The sequence below is a fragment of the Diplotaxodon limnothrissa genome, linkage group LG10 (assembly GCF_057381915.1).
Source record: "Diplotaxodon limnothrissa isolate DT_005_m linkage group LG10, D_limnothrissa_male_GT1.1, whole genome shotgun sequence".
In the NCBI taxonomy this organism is placed as follows: Eukaryota; Metazoa; Chordata; class Actinopteri; order Cichliformes; family Cichlidae; genus Diplotaxodon; species Diplotaxodon limnothrissa.
This window is the reverse complement of record NC_140605.1, coordinates 33485705-33507323: the sequence shown is the minus strand read 5'-3', so window position 1 is coordinate 33507323 and position 21619 is coordinate 33485705. Positions and strand designations below refer to the sequence as shown.

The 21619-nt window shown below is 42.8% G+C and overlaps 1 protein-coding gene across 1 annotated transcript in view; it reads right to left on the bottom strand.

The window, feature by feature from the left end:
- Window positions 1-11920: 11920 nt before the first annotated feature.
- Window positions 11921-21619, bottom strand: part of sgcd (sarcoglycan, delta (dystrophin-associated glycoprotein)) — a 191456-nt gene continuing 181757 nt past the window's right edge. Inside the window, exon 8 of the mRNA XM_085364725.1 lies at window positions 11921-17217. Coding sequence (XP_085220851.1) covers window positions 17032-17217 — 186 coding nt within the window. The 3' untranslated portion in view covers window positions 11921-17031. The remainder of the gene's footprint in view (window positions 17218-21619) is intronic.

The following is a 21619-nucleotide window of genomic DNA, read 5'->3' as shown; positions in this document are numbered from 1 at the left end:
AGTGTTTTGTTCACTTTAAGCACCCAAATCTACTTGATCAGGTTCATGAAACAACATTTATCCTGCAACAGTGCTGAAAAAGTATGCCCTCCCACTGTGGGTAAATGAGGCACTGAGGGGTCTTTTAAAAGCATTTATACATGATGAGTCCTGGAGACCTGTCTGACTTGTGACCCAAACCTGGTGCATCCTGGCACATGTGCCAAAGAACACCCAGTGCACGGAGGCTTTCACGAAACAGCAGCAATAGAAGCACAAACCTTCAACAAGTCCGTATTTGTGCTATGTTTTGCACAGTAGTGAAATGCTGTTTTGCTTATTAGGAGACTACACCCTAGTGGGTCGTGCCAGGCCCTGAGCTCTACATAGCCTGTGAAAATGGTCACCAATGTAAGATTATTAATCAGGCTTTAGTCCCAACATTTGCATTTATGCAGCCAAACCGACTGCACAGCTACCCTAACGATAAATAAAGTATCCATACCCTGGCAGTATAGGGTGATCGAAAAGGCCATTAAAATACTTTTAAGCTTAATCCAACTGCTTTGCTGCCAAGCAACCACCAGTAATTATAAAATTGCTGCTCTTTCCTCTGTAACAGAGCAGGGAATGCTTTTCTTTCCTACGCTGAACACCTGCAGCTAATTAATCCACAGCTTGAACAGCAGACCTCCTGCTGTTAAGAGCAACAATTCATTAAAGGTTTCTCAATACTTCAAACAAAGTTTAGAGATTCAATTACCTCCAGCAGGTGTAGCATTAGCAAATTCAATTTGATTTAGCGCTCACAACTTTTCATTGCAACCAAAACAAAATGCTAAAAGAGGCCAATTAAAGAGAAAATGAGAATCAGCAATAGAAATGAGCCTTCTGAGATCAGAAGACCGAACTGTAGACTTTGACCTTTTTGTGCATGCACATACTAGCGTCAGAAATTCAGGACAAAGATGCCCTTCACAGCTCATAAAAGGACTGAATCAAACATTAGCCACAACAATGCCCTTTAACAGACGTTCACCCTCTCCGCATCATTTAGTTGTTACTTAGTCATGCATGAATGTGACCATTGTTCCCTCGTGTGAATACAACCACTGTGATACCACTGTATTCATGTGATTCATGTGAGCATTGTGGGAGAGAAAAATGGAGCGGTTTTTGATTGCAGCCAGCAAGCGCTCAGTCCAAAGCCCGAAGAAAGAAAATGTTGGCACCTCAGAGCGCACAGAGGGAGAGAATTCCAGCATTGCACAAAGCCCTTGATCAGCACAAACCCAACTGACAGACCGCTGTGCTATCGAAACACAGACGGACCTTTTTATGTTTCTAATTACAACAAATGCAGTTTTGCATGGGTCAGGAAGTATTGATGTGCACAGGAGATCTGCAGGGATAAAAATACTGTTGTCCAATCACCTCAACAAGGAGCGCAGCCTGAGTACTCCCACAGCGTCCCAACGAGAGGTGCACAGCGTTCCTGCAGTTTCATTTCTGCGGGTGGAGTTTTATGTAGTGTTTAAAATAGCAACACCCCAAAACATACACTTATCAGGTGTGGGGAAGCAGACCCTTTCATACCAGAGGCCACGCCCCTCTCTCAGGTGCAGCCAGTTCCCAAGAGAGAACAAGTCAACTTCCTTGCTTCTAAGGCTACGTTCACACTGCAGGCAAAAGCGCATCAAATCCAATACCCATATCCGATCATGGTCTGACAGTGTGAACGGCACAAATCCGATATTTTCAAATCCGATCTAGGTCACTTTCGTATGTGGTCCTGAATCCGATACATATCCGATGTTTCAGAAAGCGACCGCTGTGTGAACGGTCAAGTCGCATTAAATCCGTCTTTTACGTCACTGACACAAGACAGACGGCAATTATCAGCTCCGGAGAAGACATCGTGAACGCTTCCTGGCCATCCGGTGAAACTGCTGGGAAGACAACGTTGGAGAAACGTGAACATTTTATTTGTACTGTATAATCTGCAGATTCTGACAGAAATCTGCAACTATCCTTTGAAGCACCGCTCCTCTAAAACAGCAATAAGGATCATTATTAGGCCAAATGTAAATAACAAAATAACTTTATAACTTAAAGCAAAAGTCCGAAACAAGTCTTTATATTAAGGGCCATCAGTCAAACAATACTGTTGCTCTGGGTCTAAACAGAGCGCATTGTGTGTGATGTCTTCTTTTGCGCATGCGGGCCGCTTTGAGCGTTCACACTAGAGCACACTAGGGGTGGCTGTAGCTCAGGTGGCAGAGCAGGTCAGCCACTAATCAGAAGGTCGGTGGTTCGATCCCAGGCTGCCTCCTGGCTGCATGCCAAATATCCTTGGGCAAGATACTAACCCCGTGTTTGCCTACTGGTGGTGGTCAGAGGGCCCGGTGGCGCCAGTGTCCGGCAGCCTCGCCTCTGTCAGTGCGCCCCAGGGTGGCTGTGGCTACAATGTAGCTGCCATCACCGGTGTGTGAATGACTGAATGTAGTGTAAAGCGCTTTGGGGTCCTTAGGGACTAGAAAAGCGCCATACAAATGCAGGCCATTTACCATTTTTTATCTGTAGTGTGAACGAGCAGTGTTCTCGTGTGTGTTATAGTTCCTCCCACCAGAGACACGAGAAGAGAGGAGTCGAAGCCAAATGCTACGTAATGCTGACTCACAAAACTCCAAATTAGGGCTGGGTATCGTCACTGATTTCTAGAATCGATTCAATTCCGATTCACAAGGTCCTGAATCGATTCGATTTAATTCGATTCGATTCGATTCGATTTGAAACTGGGAAATTTTGACAGTCAGAAATATTATAATTCAGATCAGTACATTTACATATTTTTGTATCAATAAAAAGGAAGCTGACACACGCAAGACTTTATCACAGGTGTGAGCGTCACAGCAGATGCCTTTGTGATCAGCGCAAAAAGGGCGTGAACACAAAGCGCGGACCCGCGGATCAGAATCAGCGAGCTGTCGGCTTTCAGCCCCGACCGTCAGCTGAGAAAGGCGACATCTCACTGATTCTGATCCGCGGGTCTGCGCTGTGTGTTTACGTCTTTGTGCAGAAGCCGTGTACCTGCTCTCATTTACTGTCTTAGCTGTTTGGTGGTTGTTGAAATTTTGTGATCTTTCACCTGAGATTCTGGCATTTCAGACAAAATAAACTAATATTAAAAAATCGATTCAGGATTTTAATGAATCGATTTTACGTTATCCAAGCCAGAATCGATTTTAATCGATAAATCGATTATAAAAACCCACCCCTACTCCAAATATCCAAACAATAACTAGGGCAAGAACAAGAATTCCAAACACTAGGAATTTTCAGAGAGGAAACACAACAGGTTGAACAGAGGGAAACCAGACGATATATTCAGTCACAGGATAACGAGATGAGAGACAACAGGTGGGACGCACAGCTGAACACTATAGACATAACAAGGCAGGGGAAGGAAACGCAACACAAGTTACCAAAATAAAGCAGGAAGACAAAACTAAATGAGGAACGAGGGTTACCTTGACACTGGGGAGGAACGGGGAAGACGGGGAATATAGAAAGACAAAGGACAAACGACAGGACTTGGACAGAAAGGAAGACAAGAGGAAAACAACTAAAAGCAACCTGCACGTCAGCTGAAACAAGAGCAGAAACAAAGAGCCACAGAAAAGACTTCTTCATTACTAAACAACCACTCAACTAAGTAAATACCAACTATTACAAGGACAACAAGACACAAACGATAACTAGGGTACGCACAAGCTCACAATAAATAATAAGTCAAGTGACACACACTAGCTGACCAGGTGCAACCTTTGGGTAGATTTCATATCACTGGTATTCTGGTTTGCTATCACAGGCCACAACACCAAGAAAAGCACAGTGGGGGGGACTGTGGAGAAGGCAAACGAACTTAACAACTTCTTCAACAGGTTTGACCAGCCCACAACCCCCCCACCCTCACCTTCACTACAGAGTCCAATCCCCACTCTCCTACCTCCCTCGCTTCCCCCCCTTCCTGACACCATGACACCCCCCTCCTCCAATCCCTCTCTCAGCAGCAAGACATCTCCCCCCCTCCCCTCCTCCCAAACATCTCCCAGTGTCACAGTGGATCAGGTCAGGAGACAACTGAGGAAGCTTCGCTCCAGAAAGGCAGCAGGCCCAGACAAGGTGTGTCCTAGGATGCTAAAGGCGTGTGCTGCTGAACTTGGGGAGCCGCTACAACGAGTCTTCAACCTCAGTCTGCGACTGGGGAGAGTGCCCGCCCTATGGAAGACATCCTGCATCGTCCCGGTCCCCAAAAAGAACCGGCCCAATGAGCTGAATGACTTCCGACCGGTGGCACTGACGTCACATCTTATGAAGACTCTAGAGCGGCTCTTCCTCAACCTCCTCCGACCACAGGTACAACATGCCCAGGACCCACTACAGTTTGCATACAAGGCGGGTGTCGGAGTGGAGGATGCCATCCTGTACCTCCTACACAGAGCCCACTCACACCTGGATGGGGGAAAAGGCACGGTCAGGATCCTGTTTCTTGACTTTTCCAGTGCCTTTAATACCATCCGGCCCTGTATGCTTCAAGAAAAACTGAACAGGATGGAGGTGGACCCCTGCCTGGTGGCTTGGATCTCCGACTACCTCACCGACAGACCATAGTACGTCAGGCTGAAGGACATCACGTCTGACACAGTGGTCAGCAGCACAGGAGCACCACAGGGAACTGTGCTGTCCCCTCTTCTCTTCACCCTGTACACCTCTGACTTCTGCTACAACTCTGAATTATGCCACATTCAGAAGTTTGCAGATGACACGGCCATCATGGGGTGTATCTGGGATGATCAGGAAGAGGAGTACAGAAGTCTGGTGAGGAACTTTGTCGCATGGAGTCACACAAACCACCTGCAACTCAACACCTCAAAGACTAAGGAACTGGTTGTGGACTTCGGGAGGTCCAGAGCAGGTCCACTGCCGGTTCAGATAGAGGGGGAGGAGGTGGAGGTGGTCAACAAGTACAAGTACCTCGGGCTGTGGGTGGACAATAAACTGGACTGGTCATGCAACACAGAGCACCTGTATAAAAAAGCCCAAAGCCGACTGTACTTCCTCAGGAGGCTGAGGTCTTTTAACATCTGCAGGAAACTCCTGAGGATGTTTTACCAGTCGGTGGTTGCTGGAGTACTTTTCTATGCTGTGGTGTGCTGGGGGAGCAGCACAGCAAAGAAGGACTCATCCAGGCTGGAGAAACTGATCAGGAAGGCTGGCTCTGTGGTCGGCATGAAGCTGGACACTCTGGTGACAGTGGCAGAGAAAAGGACATTAAAGAAACTGATGGACATTATGAACAATGCTGGGCATCCTCTGCACACGGCCATAAACAACCAGAAGAGTCTGTTCAGTGACAGGTTGCTTCTCCCCAAGACAAGAACTAACAGACTGAAAAACTCCTTTGTCCCACACGCCATCAGACTGTTTAACTCCTCTCTGGAGGGGAGAGGGAGGGGAAACAGGAGGACAAAGGAGGGGGGAACAACTAAGCTGTAGTGCCTCTTCACCTCACTGTGCAATACCTTTTGTGCAATACTTTTGTAAATAGTCAACAGTGCAATAGACTCAATACTTGAAATGTGCAATTCACTTGTATTTTTATTTTTATTCCTATTTATTCTATTTATCCCCTTCGTATATTTTATTTATATTGTCTCTGTATTTATATATATATGTGTGTGTGTGTGTGTGTGTGTGTGTGTATTATATATATATATATATATATATATATATATATATATATATATATATATATATATATATATATATATATATATATATAATATTCTGTAACTCTGTAACTTCTGTCGGTGCTGTGCTTTTTTGGAAATCGAATTTCCCAGAGGAACCCACCCGAGGGATTAATAAAGTTCTATCTAATCTAATCTAATCTAGTTAAAAAACAAATGCAGAAACATAATGACTCAGTCACTAAAAAAAGGACAACGACCTCCTTGCAGCTAAGATGGTTGTCCACTGCTTACAGTGAATTTCTCTGTATTGAGCTGACTGGAAGCAGCTGCAGTGACCAACAGGTCTCCCAGAAGTTTGGAGTGGGAGGAAACCAGTCTCCAAACAATCAAAGTCTGAATAACTTTGAGGCTGGCAAAGGTTTGCAAAGTGCAGTGAGTCTGCAGTGATGAGCGGAACTCAACACCAACCTGCCTGTTCACAATAACGAGCTGGTTGCCTACTGGTTGTATTGTGGTTATATTCCTATATCAAAGCATTTTGTCATGAAACTTTGCAGTGAAATTGCCGTCCTGCAGCAACTACGTCACTAATTGTGGAGGAATTGTTGAATTACAAATCTATGAGGTTCTGTCTGGATTCTGAATGTAAGCAGTTCATTTATGTGCATGTAGACGGCCACAGATTTGTGATTCCTGCCAATTTATTACAGTTAACGGCCAGTTTGACCCCATTCAAATGCAAACTGATGACTGCAGTGACTCACAGGTTCGAGCAGGTGAGCCGTATGCTGAAAGGCTGATGAGCTGTTTAAATCAGGTAAATTGTCCCTCAGTGGGAACTTCCACACCAGACCAGCCTCACTGACCCACCAGTTCATACTAATAAATATATTTTCTGTAGTTTGCGTGAAGCCGTTTTGCATTTCTCAGACTTCACTCCTGTCCGTGCAGCTGACAAGCTTTGTAAAAGAGCCACTGCCTCACTGCCAGCTTTTATTGGAACAATAATCGGAGAGAAAAATGATCATCTTTGTGTGAAGAAACAGCTCTTCTACTACAATGGCACATTATGTCAAAAAGACCTTTCTGGATGAAAAATAAACAAAACACTTGACCTTGAAACGTCCTCAGAGCCATCAGCTTTGTTGAAATGAGATCAGCTGAATGACATAATCACCCGTCCCACTGGTTATCAGAGAAAGATGTTTGGAAATTTCTGCAAATCTAATGCAGGACAAAAAGCTTTAATGACGCACTAAGATGAAAATTTGCTTGCGGCATATCTGTTGCTCGAGCTCTGCCGTCGCTCTGTGAAAATTGTCTAATGAGCCGACCAGCCGAAGCACATTTTCCAGGCCTCCAGCTGTTCAGCAGCACAGATCACTCTGCAGCCTCGGCAGCGTAAGCCGAAGAAGGCGAGGAGCGCTCCTTAATCTGGGGTGGCACCGGTTCTCTCAGCTGATAACACAGCAAAACAAGATGGGAGGCGTGACCCCATCTGCACTCTGGCACAGCTCAGAGTGCAGGTCGGGTGAAGAAGATCAAATTAAAAAGACGCTGCAGGAAATGTAAGTTTATGCTGAGTGAATGTGGCCGCTGCTTTCTCACAACAGCCGAAAAGTCCTCATTTGTCTGTTTTTAGGGGGTCAAAGATTGACTTTTAGTGACAGGAAAGTTTCCGGAAGAGCAGTTGTTGCCCCTCTTGGCATCTTGGTTACGATAGTGGCTTTGACTTAGAAGACTGAAAATAAGTTCTCCACTTTACTCTCCAAGGCAGAAAGACTTGGACTCGAGTAACCGTCTGCAGATTCTTACTCTTAAAAAAAACACAAACAGACAGTTGGGACTACTTTGTCTGGAATAAAAAGCCTCATTAATGCCTGGCAAAAAGCCCCAGGGAGTGCTTTTTGTTCAAACCGAAGAGTGCCTGTCTCTTTTACTTCACTGATTTTTATTTGCACGTCGACCAGTTTTACACTCAGAGACAAAGAAAGCCATCAAACATCGAACCAATTTCACACATATGATTACTCATGCCGTCGGAACGATAGCGCCGCAATGATGATGAAGAAGAAGACGTCAGCAAATGTGAAAACTAGATGAAACAGGAAACGACATCAGATAACGACTCCAGTGGGCCGCCGTCTTCTGTGAAGATTAAATCCAGCATCACTGTTGAAAGTCCCACGTTCAGCTTGGATCGCGCTCGATCATGACAAGCACGATGTAGGTATGGGAGCGGCATAAACTTGAAAGGATGTATAACTGCTCACATTTTGATCTTGCCTTGTCTAACAGAGATTGTTATCTCCAAAGTGAAAGTACCATTTAAAAGTTGCATTTTTACTGTATTCAGAATGATGTGGCAAGTGAAGTGGTATTTTTCTTTGTACGGTCAGAGATTTTCACATTTTCTCCACATTTTGAGTCAGACGTAAATATTCTGAGGCAGAAAACACTGAGGCTAGCTTTTGAAACTATGCAAATATTGTGTTGGTCTCCTTTTGCTGCCAAAACAGCCCTGACCAGTCGAGGCATGGAGTCCACTCGAACCCTGAAGGTGCGCTGTGGTATCCTGCACCAAGATCTTAGCAAAAGTCCTGTAAGCTACGAGGTCGGGCCTCCATGACCTGTTTGTCGCTGAGATCTGGAGAATTTGTTCTCCTCAAACCATTCCTGAACAGAGATGGGCAGTAACGCGTGTAATCTGATTACTTTTTTCAAGTAACCAGTAAAGTAAGGGATTATTATTGCAAAAAAGTAATTAGATTACTGTTAGTTTACTGTGTTACTAAACCGTGATTTTGTTTGTGAGCGTGTCTCAAGACAATGACGTGCGAGCGTGCAACAGTAACGGTCGTGTTCGGATCAACAATGGATCATTTGAGTGCGGGAGACAGTATGACCGTGCAGCGTTTAAAGAGTGGATGTACTCACATTACTTGAGTTTGGTTCTGTAAAGAGTGACAAAACACTAGCGTCCACTGTGCACTCTGAAAACTTCTTTTTACAGCGAAAATGAAAACTTCAAATCCGAACACGCTGCCACGGGAATGTGACATTCACAGAGAACCCCCTGGATCCCCCCACTGACATGACCGCTGCATCACCGGGCAAACCTCCACCCGCCCCACTCCTGCTGAACAAGAGCGACAGGACTTAGTGCAGCTGAATCTTTGATTTTATTTATTGTTTACTGTGTTTTACTTGCATCTATTTGAATATTGAGTGTATTTTATATGCTGGAACATGCAGAAAAGGTTTAAATGTTAAACTAATTTCTTCCAGTCAGAGACTGTTGCATATAACTTAATTTTTGCTTGATGCAATGAGTTAAAAGTTAAAAGATTAAAACTCATAAAACAAGTTTTATAAAGAGATTTTTTAATTTAATTACATTTTATATGATGAAATATGCAGAAAAAATAGAATTGGGCTGAAAGGTCTACTGCTTCATTACGTACTCGGGTTGTGCATCCTGTTTTTAAAAAGTAACTAAGTAATAAAGTAACTAATTACTTTTGAAAATAAGTAATCAGTAAAGTAACAGGATTACTTTTTTGGAGAAGTAATCAGTAATGAGTAACTAATTACGATTTTCAAGTAACTTGACCAACACTGCTCCTGAACCATCTTTGCTTTGTGCTGCAAGAGACCACAGCCGTCAGGGTGTGCGGTCACCATGACAGCGTGTACATGGTCTGCAACAAAGCTCAGCTGGTGATACGTGCCAAAGAAAGATCCATATGGATGGCAGGACCCAAGGTTTCAGAGCACAAACATTTCCTGACGCTGCCTCGCCTCCTTCCCATAGTGCCTCCTGGTGTTTCCCAGGTAAGCGGCGCACAAGCACCTGACCAATCGCGTGATGTAATGGAAAACGTGAGTCATCAGACTAAGGCACCGCCTACTGTTGCTCCGTAATCCAGTTCTGATGCCCACGTGACCATTTCTCGTGCCTCTAGTGTGGTCAGCAGCTATGCAGACCCACACACTGTGATGTTCTGAGTCTTCTCTGTGGATCCTCAGACACTCATGACCTGGTCACTGGCTCACCACTCGTTCCTTCCTTGGACCACTCTGCCCGCCCCACAGGTGCTGCAGGTTTTCGACGCTCTGACCCATCTATCCATCACAGTTTGGTCAAATCGCTCAGATCCTCACACTTTCCCCTTTTCCTGTTTCTAACACATCAGCTTTGTGGACAGAAAGCTCACCTGCTCCCCAATGTCTCCCACCCACTAACAGGTGCTATGATGAAGAGATAAATGATGTATTCACTTCCCCTATCAGTGCTCATTATGTCACGCCTGATCCGTGCGTATATATTAATGCAGATTTAGAACAAGGGCATAAACTCATCGTCAGCCTTGTAACATATAAATAAAAGTACATTATCTTGAAATGTGTGCGTAACCTTCTCCGTGCTCCATTCACCTTTTTACAAATGTTTGCAGTGCAGATGAAAAGTAACTGAGTCCAGCGATCCTCAGCCTGAGGGAGCAGAGGACTTCCTGTTTCCCTTTGAAATGTTTTTTACTCAATAACTGTCAGATTCACATGAAAGTCCGATTTTTCTCAAACTGCCTGAAGCCAAGTGTATAGAAACCTTAAAAAAACCTCCTATATTTACACTTTTCTATTGTTAACTTACTGCTCCATGACATCGTGTTTTTTGGGAGACACATGCATTTGAGATAAACTTTGTTTTAAAAGAGAGATGAACTAACCATCAGCACGAATCCTGCGGGGAATCAGCTTTTGTTGTTGAACTAAAGTTTAATTACACATTTTGTTGGGATTTTTAACATTTCTGAAACCATGCGTCATAAAATGAAAAAGGAGGCCTCAGTCACACTCAGACAGTCTCTCGTGGAAACTTCACCAAACAGTTGGGTGGTTGTTGGCAGTTAGAGGCTGTCGCTAGCAGAAATAGGTTAAAAGAGGGTGATGCATCAAATGCATGCTTGTGATTGCTTTGGTTGCTAGCAGATTGCTGCGGTTGCATTAGCTTGCATGAAAGATGGCAACTTGTCTGCAAGTACAAGCCTACTATTTTTGCAGGACTCACTGACTGGACACAGGTGCCAACAACCTCCAGTTACCGGTTGAAAAATACTCTTTCCCCTGGCAGCCGGTGGTTGGCAGGCAGTCTACAGCCCGGCTCAGGGCTTGTGTGATCGGAGCTTGCAGAAAAAGGCACGTCATTAACTGTATCTGTAATTCCAGTGTAAAGACTGGGGATATTTCCCATAAAATCAATGGACAGTTAGCTACTGGTACACTGGCAAAGGTCAATGCTCATTCTTATCAAGACTATAATTAAAAATTATACTGAAATATGAACATGTGTTGCTAGTGAAGGAAATTAGCCAGGACTTTGCCTTTGTTTCAGGATTTGTAATTCAGCTTGTGGAGTTGCTTGCGTGTCAGGGAGGATCCAATGACCACTGCACTGATTTAAACAACGCCTTTTTATTTTGGCATCTTTGAAAACTACTCCATGAACGGCAGTTTCAGATTCAAAATGAAGAAAAATATAAATACTCAGGATGGATGTTAACCTCAGTGCGTAGCCAGAGACAGAAGTACAGAGCGCTCAGCATAAACACAGGGCTGGAAGAACTGCTTCCAGAGCAACACCGCCCGGTCAATCACAGAGATCGATCAGCAACAGCCCGCTGGATGAGATGAGCGATGGCTAATGAGTAATTATTTACTTTCTTAAGTCCTTTTACTGTGAGTTAACAACACCAGCTGCTGTTCCTTTCTTTTTCTTTTTGGGTATGCCCGATCAAAACACTTCTCCTCAGCCCTGTGCCACATCCCGGTCTCTGCTTTCTGTTTCTTTGTACTTCTCTGAGCGTCGTTCAGTACGTTCTGTGGAGCAGAAGAACCAAAACAAAACAAAAGCTCACTCGTAGTTGCACAGATTTACACACGGCACACTTTGAGAGAATGCAAAGACCTCGGGCCCAACAGAACGACAACAACAACGGCAACAAAACCAAATGAAAGGCAGGTCTGTGTGTGAGTGGAACATCTGAGCTCAGCAGGAGAGACGGGCGTAGGAAGGAGAAGGCAGAAAAACAAAACCAGCTTGTTCTCCACAGGCAAACATTGTATACATTTCTGTACATGCTAACTCAGTGGACATCCTCTAACACTGTTATTTTTTTTGCCCCTTTTGGTATAAAAACACATACTGATGTACAATATAAAAAGAGATTTTCCTTTTTGTAAAAGAGCAGTGTTTCTCTTCTGTCAGTGTGAATCATCTAATGCTGCAGCGACAAGGTTACATTATTTACATATACAACCGTATAAAAAAGAAGAATTCCTCCTGTGTACATGTAGTCAAAAAACAAATACATCAGTTAGGTTCAGTTTTAGTGGTGAAATATTTGTGAAGGTCCTTTAATATACAGCGACCGAGAAGCTGGAGACAGCAGGAAGGTTGGTACACCCGACTCTGGAAAAGGATGTGACACACGCAACAACTGAGACATGAATAAAATAAATGCTGCGCACTACTGTGACTGCGTTTAATAGGAAATGTCGAGTTCCTTTTCGGTGCATCGATGAAAGATCTTCACAACTTTGCACTTCCAGTTATTGCATCTTAAAATGTGCTTTAAGATGTAAAATGCCTCAATTTCTGCCACATTTACACATCACAGGTGAGCGATGTTTTCATACCACCGGCTGGCTGCCCGACCCAAACGGAAACAGAAACCGAGGGGGAACTCAACGCATCGTCAGTGAATGCTTTTGCTGATGTATTACTACAGCCTTGCAGATATGGTAATTAGGCAACCTTCCATACTTGCTGCCGCAGATTTAATTCTGCAGCCAGACATCAGCCAGACAATATTGATACTGCACAGTTCTGCAAGACTTGGTGGAAAACACTTTATGTTAAATTGAAGATATTCTCGATAGCTTTCGACAATATCTGTGCAGTGTCGTAGGATGGTTTTGGGAATTTCCTTCTGATCTCAAAACACTACATTGAACTGACAATGTCAAGACACAAAGACCGAGTGATACACATGAGATGTCCTTTGGTGCCAGCGGCAAAAGTGAGCCTGGTCTAACCCACAGACAGTATGAAAGATTGGCACACCAACTGGATCTGAAAAGCAAAGTCACCCCAGAAATAGGGCTGTGCGATATGACCAAAATCTCATATCCCGATATAAGACATCTATCGTCGATATAAATCACAAAAATGTAACATTTTCTGAAAATTCTGTGAATCTCGGGCAGCTCGACTTGCGTGAAGTGTTTCCAGCTGCGCGTCATGTAGCTGGAGTCGAGTGTTTTAACCGATGCATGAAACGATACATTTTTAGACATAAGTTGAAACGGCCGCCGTTTCCTTTGTATTTATTACACGGCGTGCTGCGGGGAAAAGCCTGTTCTAACGTTTGAGTCTAAGGTTTATTTTTTAGCTCCTGACGGCTCTTTTTACTTCTCATCCGTAAATACTCTGCATCTTTCACATGATTCAGTTTATTTTGAAAAGTCTCAACAGGATCTTGAGCTTTATTGTGAAAGGTTTATGTGGAACATAAACAAGCGGACACGCGATGGTTTTACCGTCGTTGTTGCTAACCACAACGCATAAAAACAGGCGCTTGTCCGTCCGTAGTGTGGTTATATTAAATATAAGAGAAAGAGAGAACTTTAAGAAATTAATAAAGCCACTACAGTGACCATCAAAACGATGAAAAAATGTTGCCGTAAACAGTTTATTTTGCGACACCACGAAACAAACGATAGCGTAAAATGAAACGATGTTTTTATATCGTCATCCGATATATATCGTTATATCGAACAGCCCTACCCAGAAATGCCTGAAACCTGCATTGCTTTTAATGGCCACCAGGGGGCGATACTTCTAGAACAACAAGATGGTGAAAACAATCAAATAAAGCTTCACAGACTTCACTAACCACTGGGCAGTCATGAAGGTTCAATTCACCTTTCATACTGTTTTTAGTCTTAATTTTGATGACAAAACAAATTTCCCACGTGTGGGACTAATAAAGGTTATCTTATCTTATCTTATCTTAACCATAAAAATTTAAAATTAATTTAGATTCTGGTTGATCATCGCCTCCAAGATCGTCCTCTGAAAATCCGCATGAGCATTTGGATGGATGACATTTGATGACCTCTCCTGCAGCTTTAATGATGAGTTTTGACAACCATTAGAATAGATCCAAGCTACTCTTTCCAAGGGTAGCTGCTAAACCAAACACCCCCTTGTGTATTTCTCTTGGACGCCAGCACTTGTGACAAAATGGCAGTACGTGACTGGATATTTTTGAGCTAGTGGTTCAAGATAAGCAGTGGAAATCAAAGACACTGGCAAATTAAACTCCAAAGGATCACGTTACACGTTTTAACCTCAGATTTTGAGCATGTAAAGCAACAAGAACTTAAAGTGATACTTGAAAAAAACAAAGCCGGCACTTCCTTTTGCAGAGTCAGGTGTTGACAGCAGGGGGCGCTACAGTCAAATATGGAACAAAGGTCTTTGCATTCGCACACAGGGAAAGATTTGTGATGAAACACAACTGAAATCAGAGATCATAATACTCACTGATGCCAAAGAAAGTCTGGGTGATGTGCTTTTTCTTGCCACAAGTGCATCGACGTAAGGCACAGGCACAGTTCCCCTCTTTCAACAGAGTGGCTCGCTTTAGGTTTTTTTGTGTATTTTTATTTTTTTAAATCTTTTTTTGTCCTTTTTAAAAAAATGTCCCAGTGCAAGAAACAAGTAGGGTGACCACCAGCGAGGTTCGAGCAGCTCACGTTGGATGTTTGTGTTTTTATATGCGAGGTTTGGAAATATCAAAGCTGTTGCTGTTTTTCGTCATTTTCTTCAGTGTTAGGACGACAGGAGGGAAGCCGATGCTCTCTTTTCAGGGGTCAGAATTTATGCAGGCAACAACAACAGTTGGCATACAATCAATACATGAGATTAAATAAAATATCCACAGAATTCAAAGTTAACACAGTTTGCTTTAAATGTTTAAAGATTTCGAACAGATCAATGCTTCAGCCTCTGGTGCCTTGTTCATGTCATATCACGAGGAATACAAGAGTTAAGATTAAAAGATTAGGCCGACAAAGTGAGTCTAGACTGGAGATCTGAACCAGAGACCTTCTAACACAATCTAAAACTCCAACTCTCCAACGTTAATGGGGCACGTTCAAGTGATCGTCCGGAGTGAAATGGGACCCTGTGGGAGAGAACAGGAATAAAAAGATCAGAATTCCAACTTTAGAGAACAAAAGTTGGAATTTTGATCATTTTTCTTCTGACAGTTTTAAATTTGCTTTACCTTATAACACAAAGCGCTTTTAGGTGACTCTTATTGTGGTTTGGTGCTATATAAATAAAAGCCACCCCCAACCACCACACCCATGTGGAAAACATGAACGTTCCTGATGTGGTTTCATTATGCTTTGAATGTTAAGGGAATGATTTCCGTGAGAAAAACGTAACCACGGGATCAGCGTGCTATGGCTTTACCGTTCAGGATCACCTCATACAAGCATGAGGCCACCACACTAACATGTTCTTCCACTTGAAACATCGCTCTTTGACATATTTTAGGATGTCCAGATGCACAATTATTTTAACTGTTTAGCTCCATTCCCTTCAACTGAAATTTGATAATAATTCCTCTTTTTTGGCTCGCTTAGATTGACTCTGATTTTTACACAGACACTGACGGAGACTAGTGTAACTACACTGGCAGTTGATGGTTGCTGGACTGCAGGTGACCATATTGTGGCGTACTTTCTAGACTCGCTGATCTGATGGTAAAGTTAACTACATTGAAGAGAAAGTAACTTCAGGGTCCCGAGAAAAACTCAGAATTCTGAGATAATAAACGGGATGTGAAGGAATCCCTTCACATCCCGTTGAAGGACAAAATTTTAGATATTTAATAAAAATTCTGCAAATTCAAAGAATATGAAAAGATTTGCTTTAGAAGAAAACAAACTGAGCACTTTGCAGAACATGCAGTTTGTTTCTTTGAAGCCAAATATTTTTTGGAAACGAACAGAAGCCCAGCTGAGTAAAGGCAATATGATATGAACATGGCTTCACAGTCTGATAAGCATAGCAACTTGCACACGGTCTTACTGTCACAATTTAGCATCAACATATCCCCACAAAATCAAACAAACTCATAAAGGAACTGTGACAGAGGCACGCTGTAAATGCTGTTTGCTTAAAATTGAACTTAAAAAGTTTTGAAAGTCTTTGCGTTCGTTTTATGTCCCGATCGAACTCTAGGAACATTCGCCATCAGTAGTTCTCAAACTTTCTTTCAAAGGCTGAAAAATGTTAGGATCCCACAGTTGTTGGATGCATATACGTGTATTTGTTTTATATCAAACATCAAAAATACAGAGAGGATCCAAGTGGAATCTTTGTGAAACAAAGGTCTTTCCAGGCTGTCCTTCCCTTCAAAAATCATTTCTCTAAATTAGCGCCCACCCTCTAGTTTGAGAACCACTGGTGTGAAGTTTAAAACCTCAACTGAAGCAAGCTACAGGGAAGGAAAGAGAAGATGGAGGCAGAGGAAAAAAGGAGGTGATCACCCTAGTGATTCTCGTACTGAAATGCTCTTGACAGAGAAAGGGAACACGTCAGCATCTCTTTCAGTAACTCTCTGGAGATCCTCCTTTTAGTTTCTACCAGGAGGCTTCTACAAGCAAACAATGTGTGTGTGTGTGTGTACCATGTTGACGTGTTAAAATATGTGTGGTGTGATTACAGATCTCTGCGTATGACTGTTAGGATCACACAGATATATTACAAATACTGGCCTTTTGCTAAATAGAGTCAGTTTATTCCCAATGTGACGGAGACCTCAGCTGTATTAAAAAACTTTTTCTTTGTTTCTTTTTGTTCTTGTAATGATCTCTATGTGTGAAGAGCTTAGCGGAGACTTTTAGGTTCTCATGATGATCGACTTCAACTCAGGAAATTAAGGGAAAGAAAAAGGTTGCATTAAACTGGAACATGTCAGGAGCTTAAAACATATCATTTGGGCCTAAACATCAGTCTGTGATTGTAAAGTGTTTCCATCACTGTGTCTGTGTAAGTACAGTATCTATGATTGTTTGTCCATCAGCTCTGGCAGTCTTTGTATTTCTGTACGTGTTATCTGTGAATCAGTCCTAAAGGCAGGCGATATGTGTACATCTGTCTGTTTAGCCCGTCTCTCTTTCAGGATGCGTTTATTTATTTTTGTACGTATGAGTCCTAGAGGCAGACGTTGTTGCTGATCTGGCAGGTGGATCCGGTGCCAGCCTGGGACAGGAAGAGCCTCCCGTTGGGGCAAACGCAAACCTCGTAGACAGTCTGCCTGGTCCCAGAGGACGAGGAGCTGGTGGAGGCCTTCCCCTCCGGCAGCTGCAACAGCCGAATCCTCTGAGCATCCAGCGAGATCTGCCGTAGAGGGAGAAGAGCAAACTGGTGAGATTAGGGAAAGTAAAGAAGAGAAATGAAATGGGTAGAGATGTAGAAACAAAGCATGAAAAGCAGATGGTTGAAAAGTCTGGAAAAGACTGCTGCAAAAATTAGCTTTCTTGCATCCACATGTTGAGGTACATAGTGCTGAAATTTGAAATTATAGGTTGGTGAGGTGGCAGAGTTCAGCTCAGCACAGTCCCCATCACAGCGAAAAGGTTCTGGATTTTGGATTTTGGACTGTTGAAGCCCAGAGAGAAATCATGCAGGCACACGGAGAACATGCAGAAACGTGCATGTCAGAATAACCAGTTACTCTAAATCGGTCAGCTGTGATAGTCGGCAGCAGGCTCTGTATGTTAGACCTGCGATAGATGTCACAGCTGGTATAGATTCAACACCCCCCCCCAAACTACCTTCAGTTAGATTAGTAGTTAAGAAGAAAGATGGATTTATGGACACATCGGTGCAAAGACCCATCTGAGTTAGCTAACCCAGTTAGCTGAATTAGCTTTGTTTTTGTGTTTGTGAAAGATATCACAACTGTTTTTATGAATGTAAAGCATAATAAATAAAAAGCAAGGTGACTAAATGCTGCCCTGGTAAATTAAGGTATTAATATTTTATTAAGACACAATGCAGTTAACTGTTGGTTCTGAGATGTCACACAGTCACCCACCACTCGTTGAAGCTAGCTGTGACTGAAAGTTGTAAAACAGCAATGGGAATGCTAGCCTTGCTAACCAGGACTGTTCTGTAGAGCTAAATAAAGACTGGCTGTATCGTGGTTGTGTCGGGAAACTCCAAGCGTACGTACATACTCGTGAGCAAAGAAGGCTACTTCTGCTAGCACAGCTAATGTTAGCTGCATTAAGTAAACATGCTATTCGTGGGGAGAAATTGTCCATTTCATTATTCTCAGACTATTTTCTGAGTGTTTTCTTACTCAATGACTCAATATTCTGATTTCTTCCTCCCGCTTAATCAAATATTAATCAGTTGCCAGGAGCATCCACACTAAACAGAGATAAGAGTCTTAGTTGTCTCAGAGAGACGTCGGCGGGGGTGGAGGTTCAGCTGCCTTTCTGCTTTGCACTTAATTTGGCTGACTTTTTATTTTCATCTCCTGATTGTTAGACGTAGGCACTACAGACTGTGTTTGCTTTTGAGAAACAGGTTTTTGGGGTTAAAACGGGTCACAGCAGTAACCCTGCTCGTTGGTAAATGATGACTCAGGAGTGACAGACTAACCTGATGCGTCAGTGCAGTGACACCTTATTCAATTTAGATTCAATTCACTTTTATTTACACAGTGCCAAATCCCACAGTTATCACCTCAAGGTGCTTTATATTGTAAGGTAAAGACTCTACAATGACACAGAGAAAACCCCAACAACCAAACAACCCCTCTGAGTAAGCACTTGGTGACAGTGGGAAGGAAAAACTCCTTTTTAACAGGAAGAAACAGAACCTGGCTCAGGGAAACACGGACCTCTGCTGTGTCTTGTTGTGGGTTAGAGAAGGAAGAATTCTGACACTAATTTCCACCCCAGAGTTCCTGGGATGTAATTCCTGCTTGTTTTCTTAATTTTCATTTTCATGTCAATGATACTTGGCATTTTCACTGCTTTAGTTGCTGGTTTTCATTTTAACCTGAATAATCTTCTACATATTTTATGGACTCAACTCATCAGTCATAGTTTATCATCTTTACTGTCTGAAACAGAAACTGTCTCCCGTTTCAAGGGAGAAAGAAACCAGATAATTCATCCTATAAATTAAAAAGTTGCACTGATGCAAACTCATTAACATAATTTGCATAATGTTATGAACAGAATCAACTTGCTGAGATTTTCTGACTTGTACGATTGAGGATGGATGAGTGAAAAATAGGTGTAAATCTTATACATATACGTTGTTGGTATATACCAACAACAAGAACCTTTGTGATCATCTGACCTGCAGACACGCAGAACTGTTTTCTAAACCTCTTAAACTCTGTTTCCAGCTTTTCTCAGCTTTGACAAATTTACTTTTACTCTTCATCTTTATCTTTTCTCCTCCTTCAGGGATTAAAACTGATGACATTTTGGTAAAAGGCATGCCTCTGCAGTATCCTGTAGGACAACACCGCCTCAATCTAGAGAGATTTCTGCACAGATGATGCCAGGCAGGAGCAATCTCAGTGACTTTTATCATAAATATGACTCTACTGTGCAGCGATGCTGTTAACTTCAAATCCAACACATGACCTTTACAATTCATTCCACTCATGTCCACTGAAAGGGCTGGAAAACACTGGGAAATGTGGGAGGAAAAATCTCAAGTCAGAAAAACTGGATAGTTGCTGCAGTTGAGTATCCAGGTCACTTAACATTCTATGCAACCAACGAAGGGGAGAGCGAAGGTGTCAGGAGTTTCAGACACTATTTATGTGAGTCAGAAGTCCTGAGAAGGAAAATAAAAGCCAAGGAGAACGAGTGAATGATTTACTTTGAGGGCAGCTAAGAGTGACAAGAGAAGAAGAGCGATTCAGTTTAGCTGAGGACTGGCTGAGTTCAGGAGAGAAGAGAAAGACTTCTTGGTGACCAAATGTAGTTGTGATTAACATGCTAAACATAGCAAATACAGTACAGTGTTGTAGTCTTATACCACCCATCATTTCTTTCTATTTTGCTAGGAAAATTGGAAATAGGTGCAGAGATTTATTAAAACCTGCAAAGATACATCGAAATACACCATATAAGGCAAAACACAGCATTTGTAAAGTATTTGGACTGACCACCTTAATTCCTCAGCACAGCCTGAGCTCTTTGGGGAAGCCTTCTGAAATTTAGTCCTCAGGAATAGTTCTCCAGTCTTCTAGAAGCGCATTGAAAGCTTTTCTTTGGATATTGGCTGCCTTTTGCTCTGTTCTGTCAAGATGATCTTGGACATCTGTCAGATTTTCATACCTCATCCTTTTCTCCCTGTTTCCCATCCTTAAGATTGGCTTCTTGGTCTATTCTAAAGGAAGCCACTTCCATTTGATGATGCTTTGAAAAAAATTGTAGATTGCTCAACTGAAGGACCAGATACATCCTGTGTCAGGGCCTTTAAGGAAATCACTTTCAGATTCTCCTTGTCTGCTGTAAATAGTTTTTAGACTTCTTCTGATCTCCACTTGTCCAGTTTCCTCAAATTTTTAAGGACACACTACATATCTCGGCATTGTGTGCGGTGTTTGTGACTAATAGCTCCTTGGGAATTACATTGTTGTTGCAAAAATATCAGCTAAAGAAATGGGAAAAATGTGTTTAGCAACAGACTGCTAGTAAAAAGTTCTTGAAGATATTGAAGAATTCAACAAACATCAGCAGACAACAAAAGAAAATTCCTCAGAAAATGGTCAGGTACAAGGACTTGACTGAAGGAAATGACTGAAAAAGCAGCAAATGGTAAAAGAAAACATTTGAAAGACCTTCAGAAACCCTGGAGAACTACTGAACAAGAGCATTGGCCATTAGGTCCATCTAGGAGGTTTGAAATTTGGAAAACTAAAAACTGTGCACTTATTAGGAAACCACACTGTGCTTTGGACCAATCAAACCTGAAGGTAAAACTAGAAGTTGTTTAACTGGTTGCCTGATCATATTTCTCCTCAGCACTTAGACTTCACTGTAAACTAAATTGCCCTCTACAGCAGGTGTTTTGTTTGAGGAGGCCCCAAATCCAGATGAACAGGGTTTTATTTTGGGATATTTTCAAGTATTTTGTTGGCAGAGAGTCCCAAACAGGGTAAATAAAAAGCAAAAAAGCCCTCTACAAGTTTACAGTCGGCTCATTCAAAAGTTATTCCTCTCGTCTCCTGAGCAATAAAAGGAGAGCAAAACCTAAGAAAAGTTGTTCTGCAAGCCGCTCCATAAACACATTAACCCATAACTCATTTTACTCCCCTCATTGATTGGAACAAACCATCTCTCTCGGTCTGCACAGCCACAAACCACCGCTGCATGAATCCCCTCCTCCCCCCATCCTCCCGGGGCTCGTATGAGGCTGGTGTTGCACCGGCTGCGGACAGGAGGAGCTCTCCAGCCATAAAAAGGTAAAGGAGCCATTACGGTGCACCTCGGGGAGGCATCGCCATCAAATGACCTGGAACACTTTTAAAGCAGAGTCTCAGCTGACTTCCTCAGACAGCTGCTGTTGAATAAATCTTTCACCACGAGGGGCAGACGGTGTGAGACACTCCAGAACCTGTGTGTAAATGTGTGTGTGGGCGGCGGGATAAATTCGTGTGTCTGTGTGCTTGTGATGGGCAACAGTACAAACAGGTTGGGCAGGTAAAGGTGAGGTGAGGTCAAGGTATCAGTTCGGTTTTATTTCATGTCTCCAGAGGTTT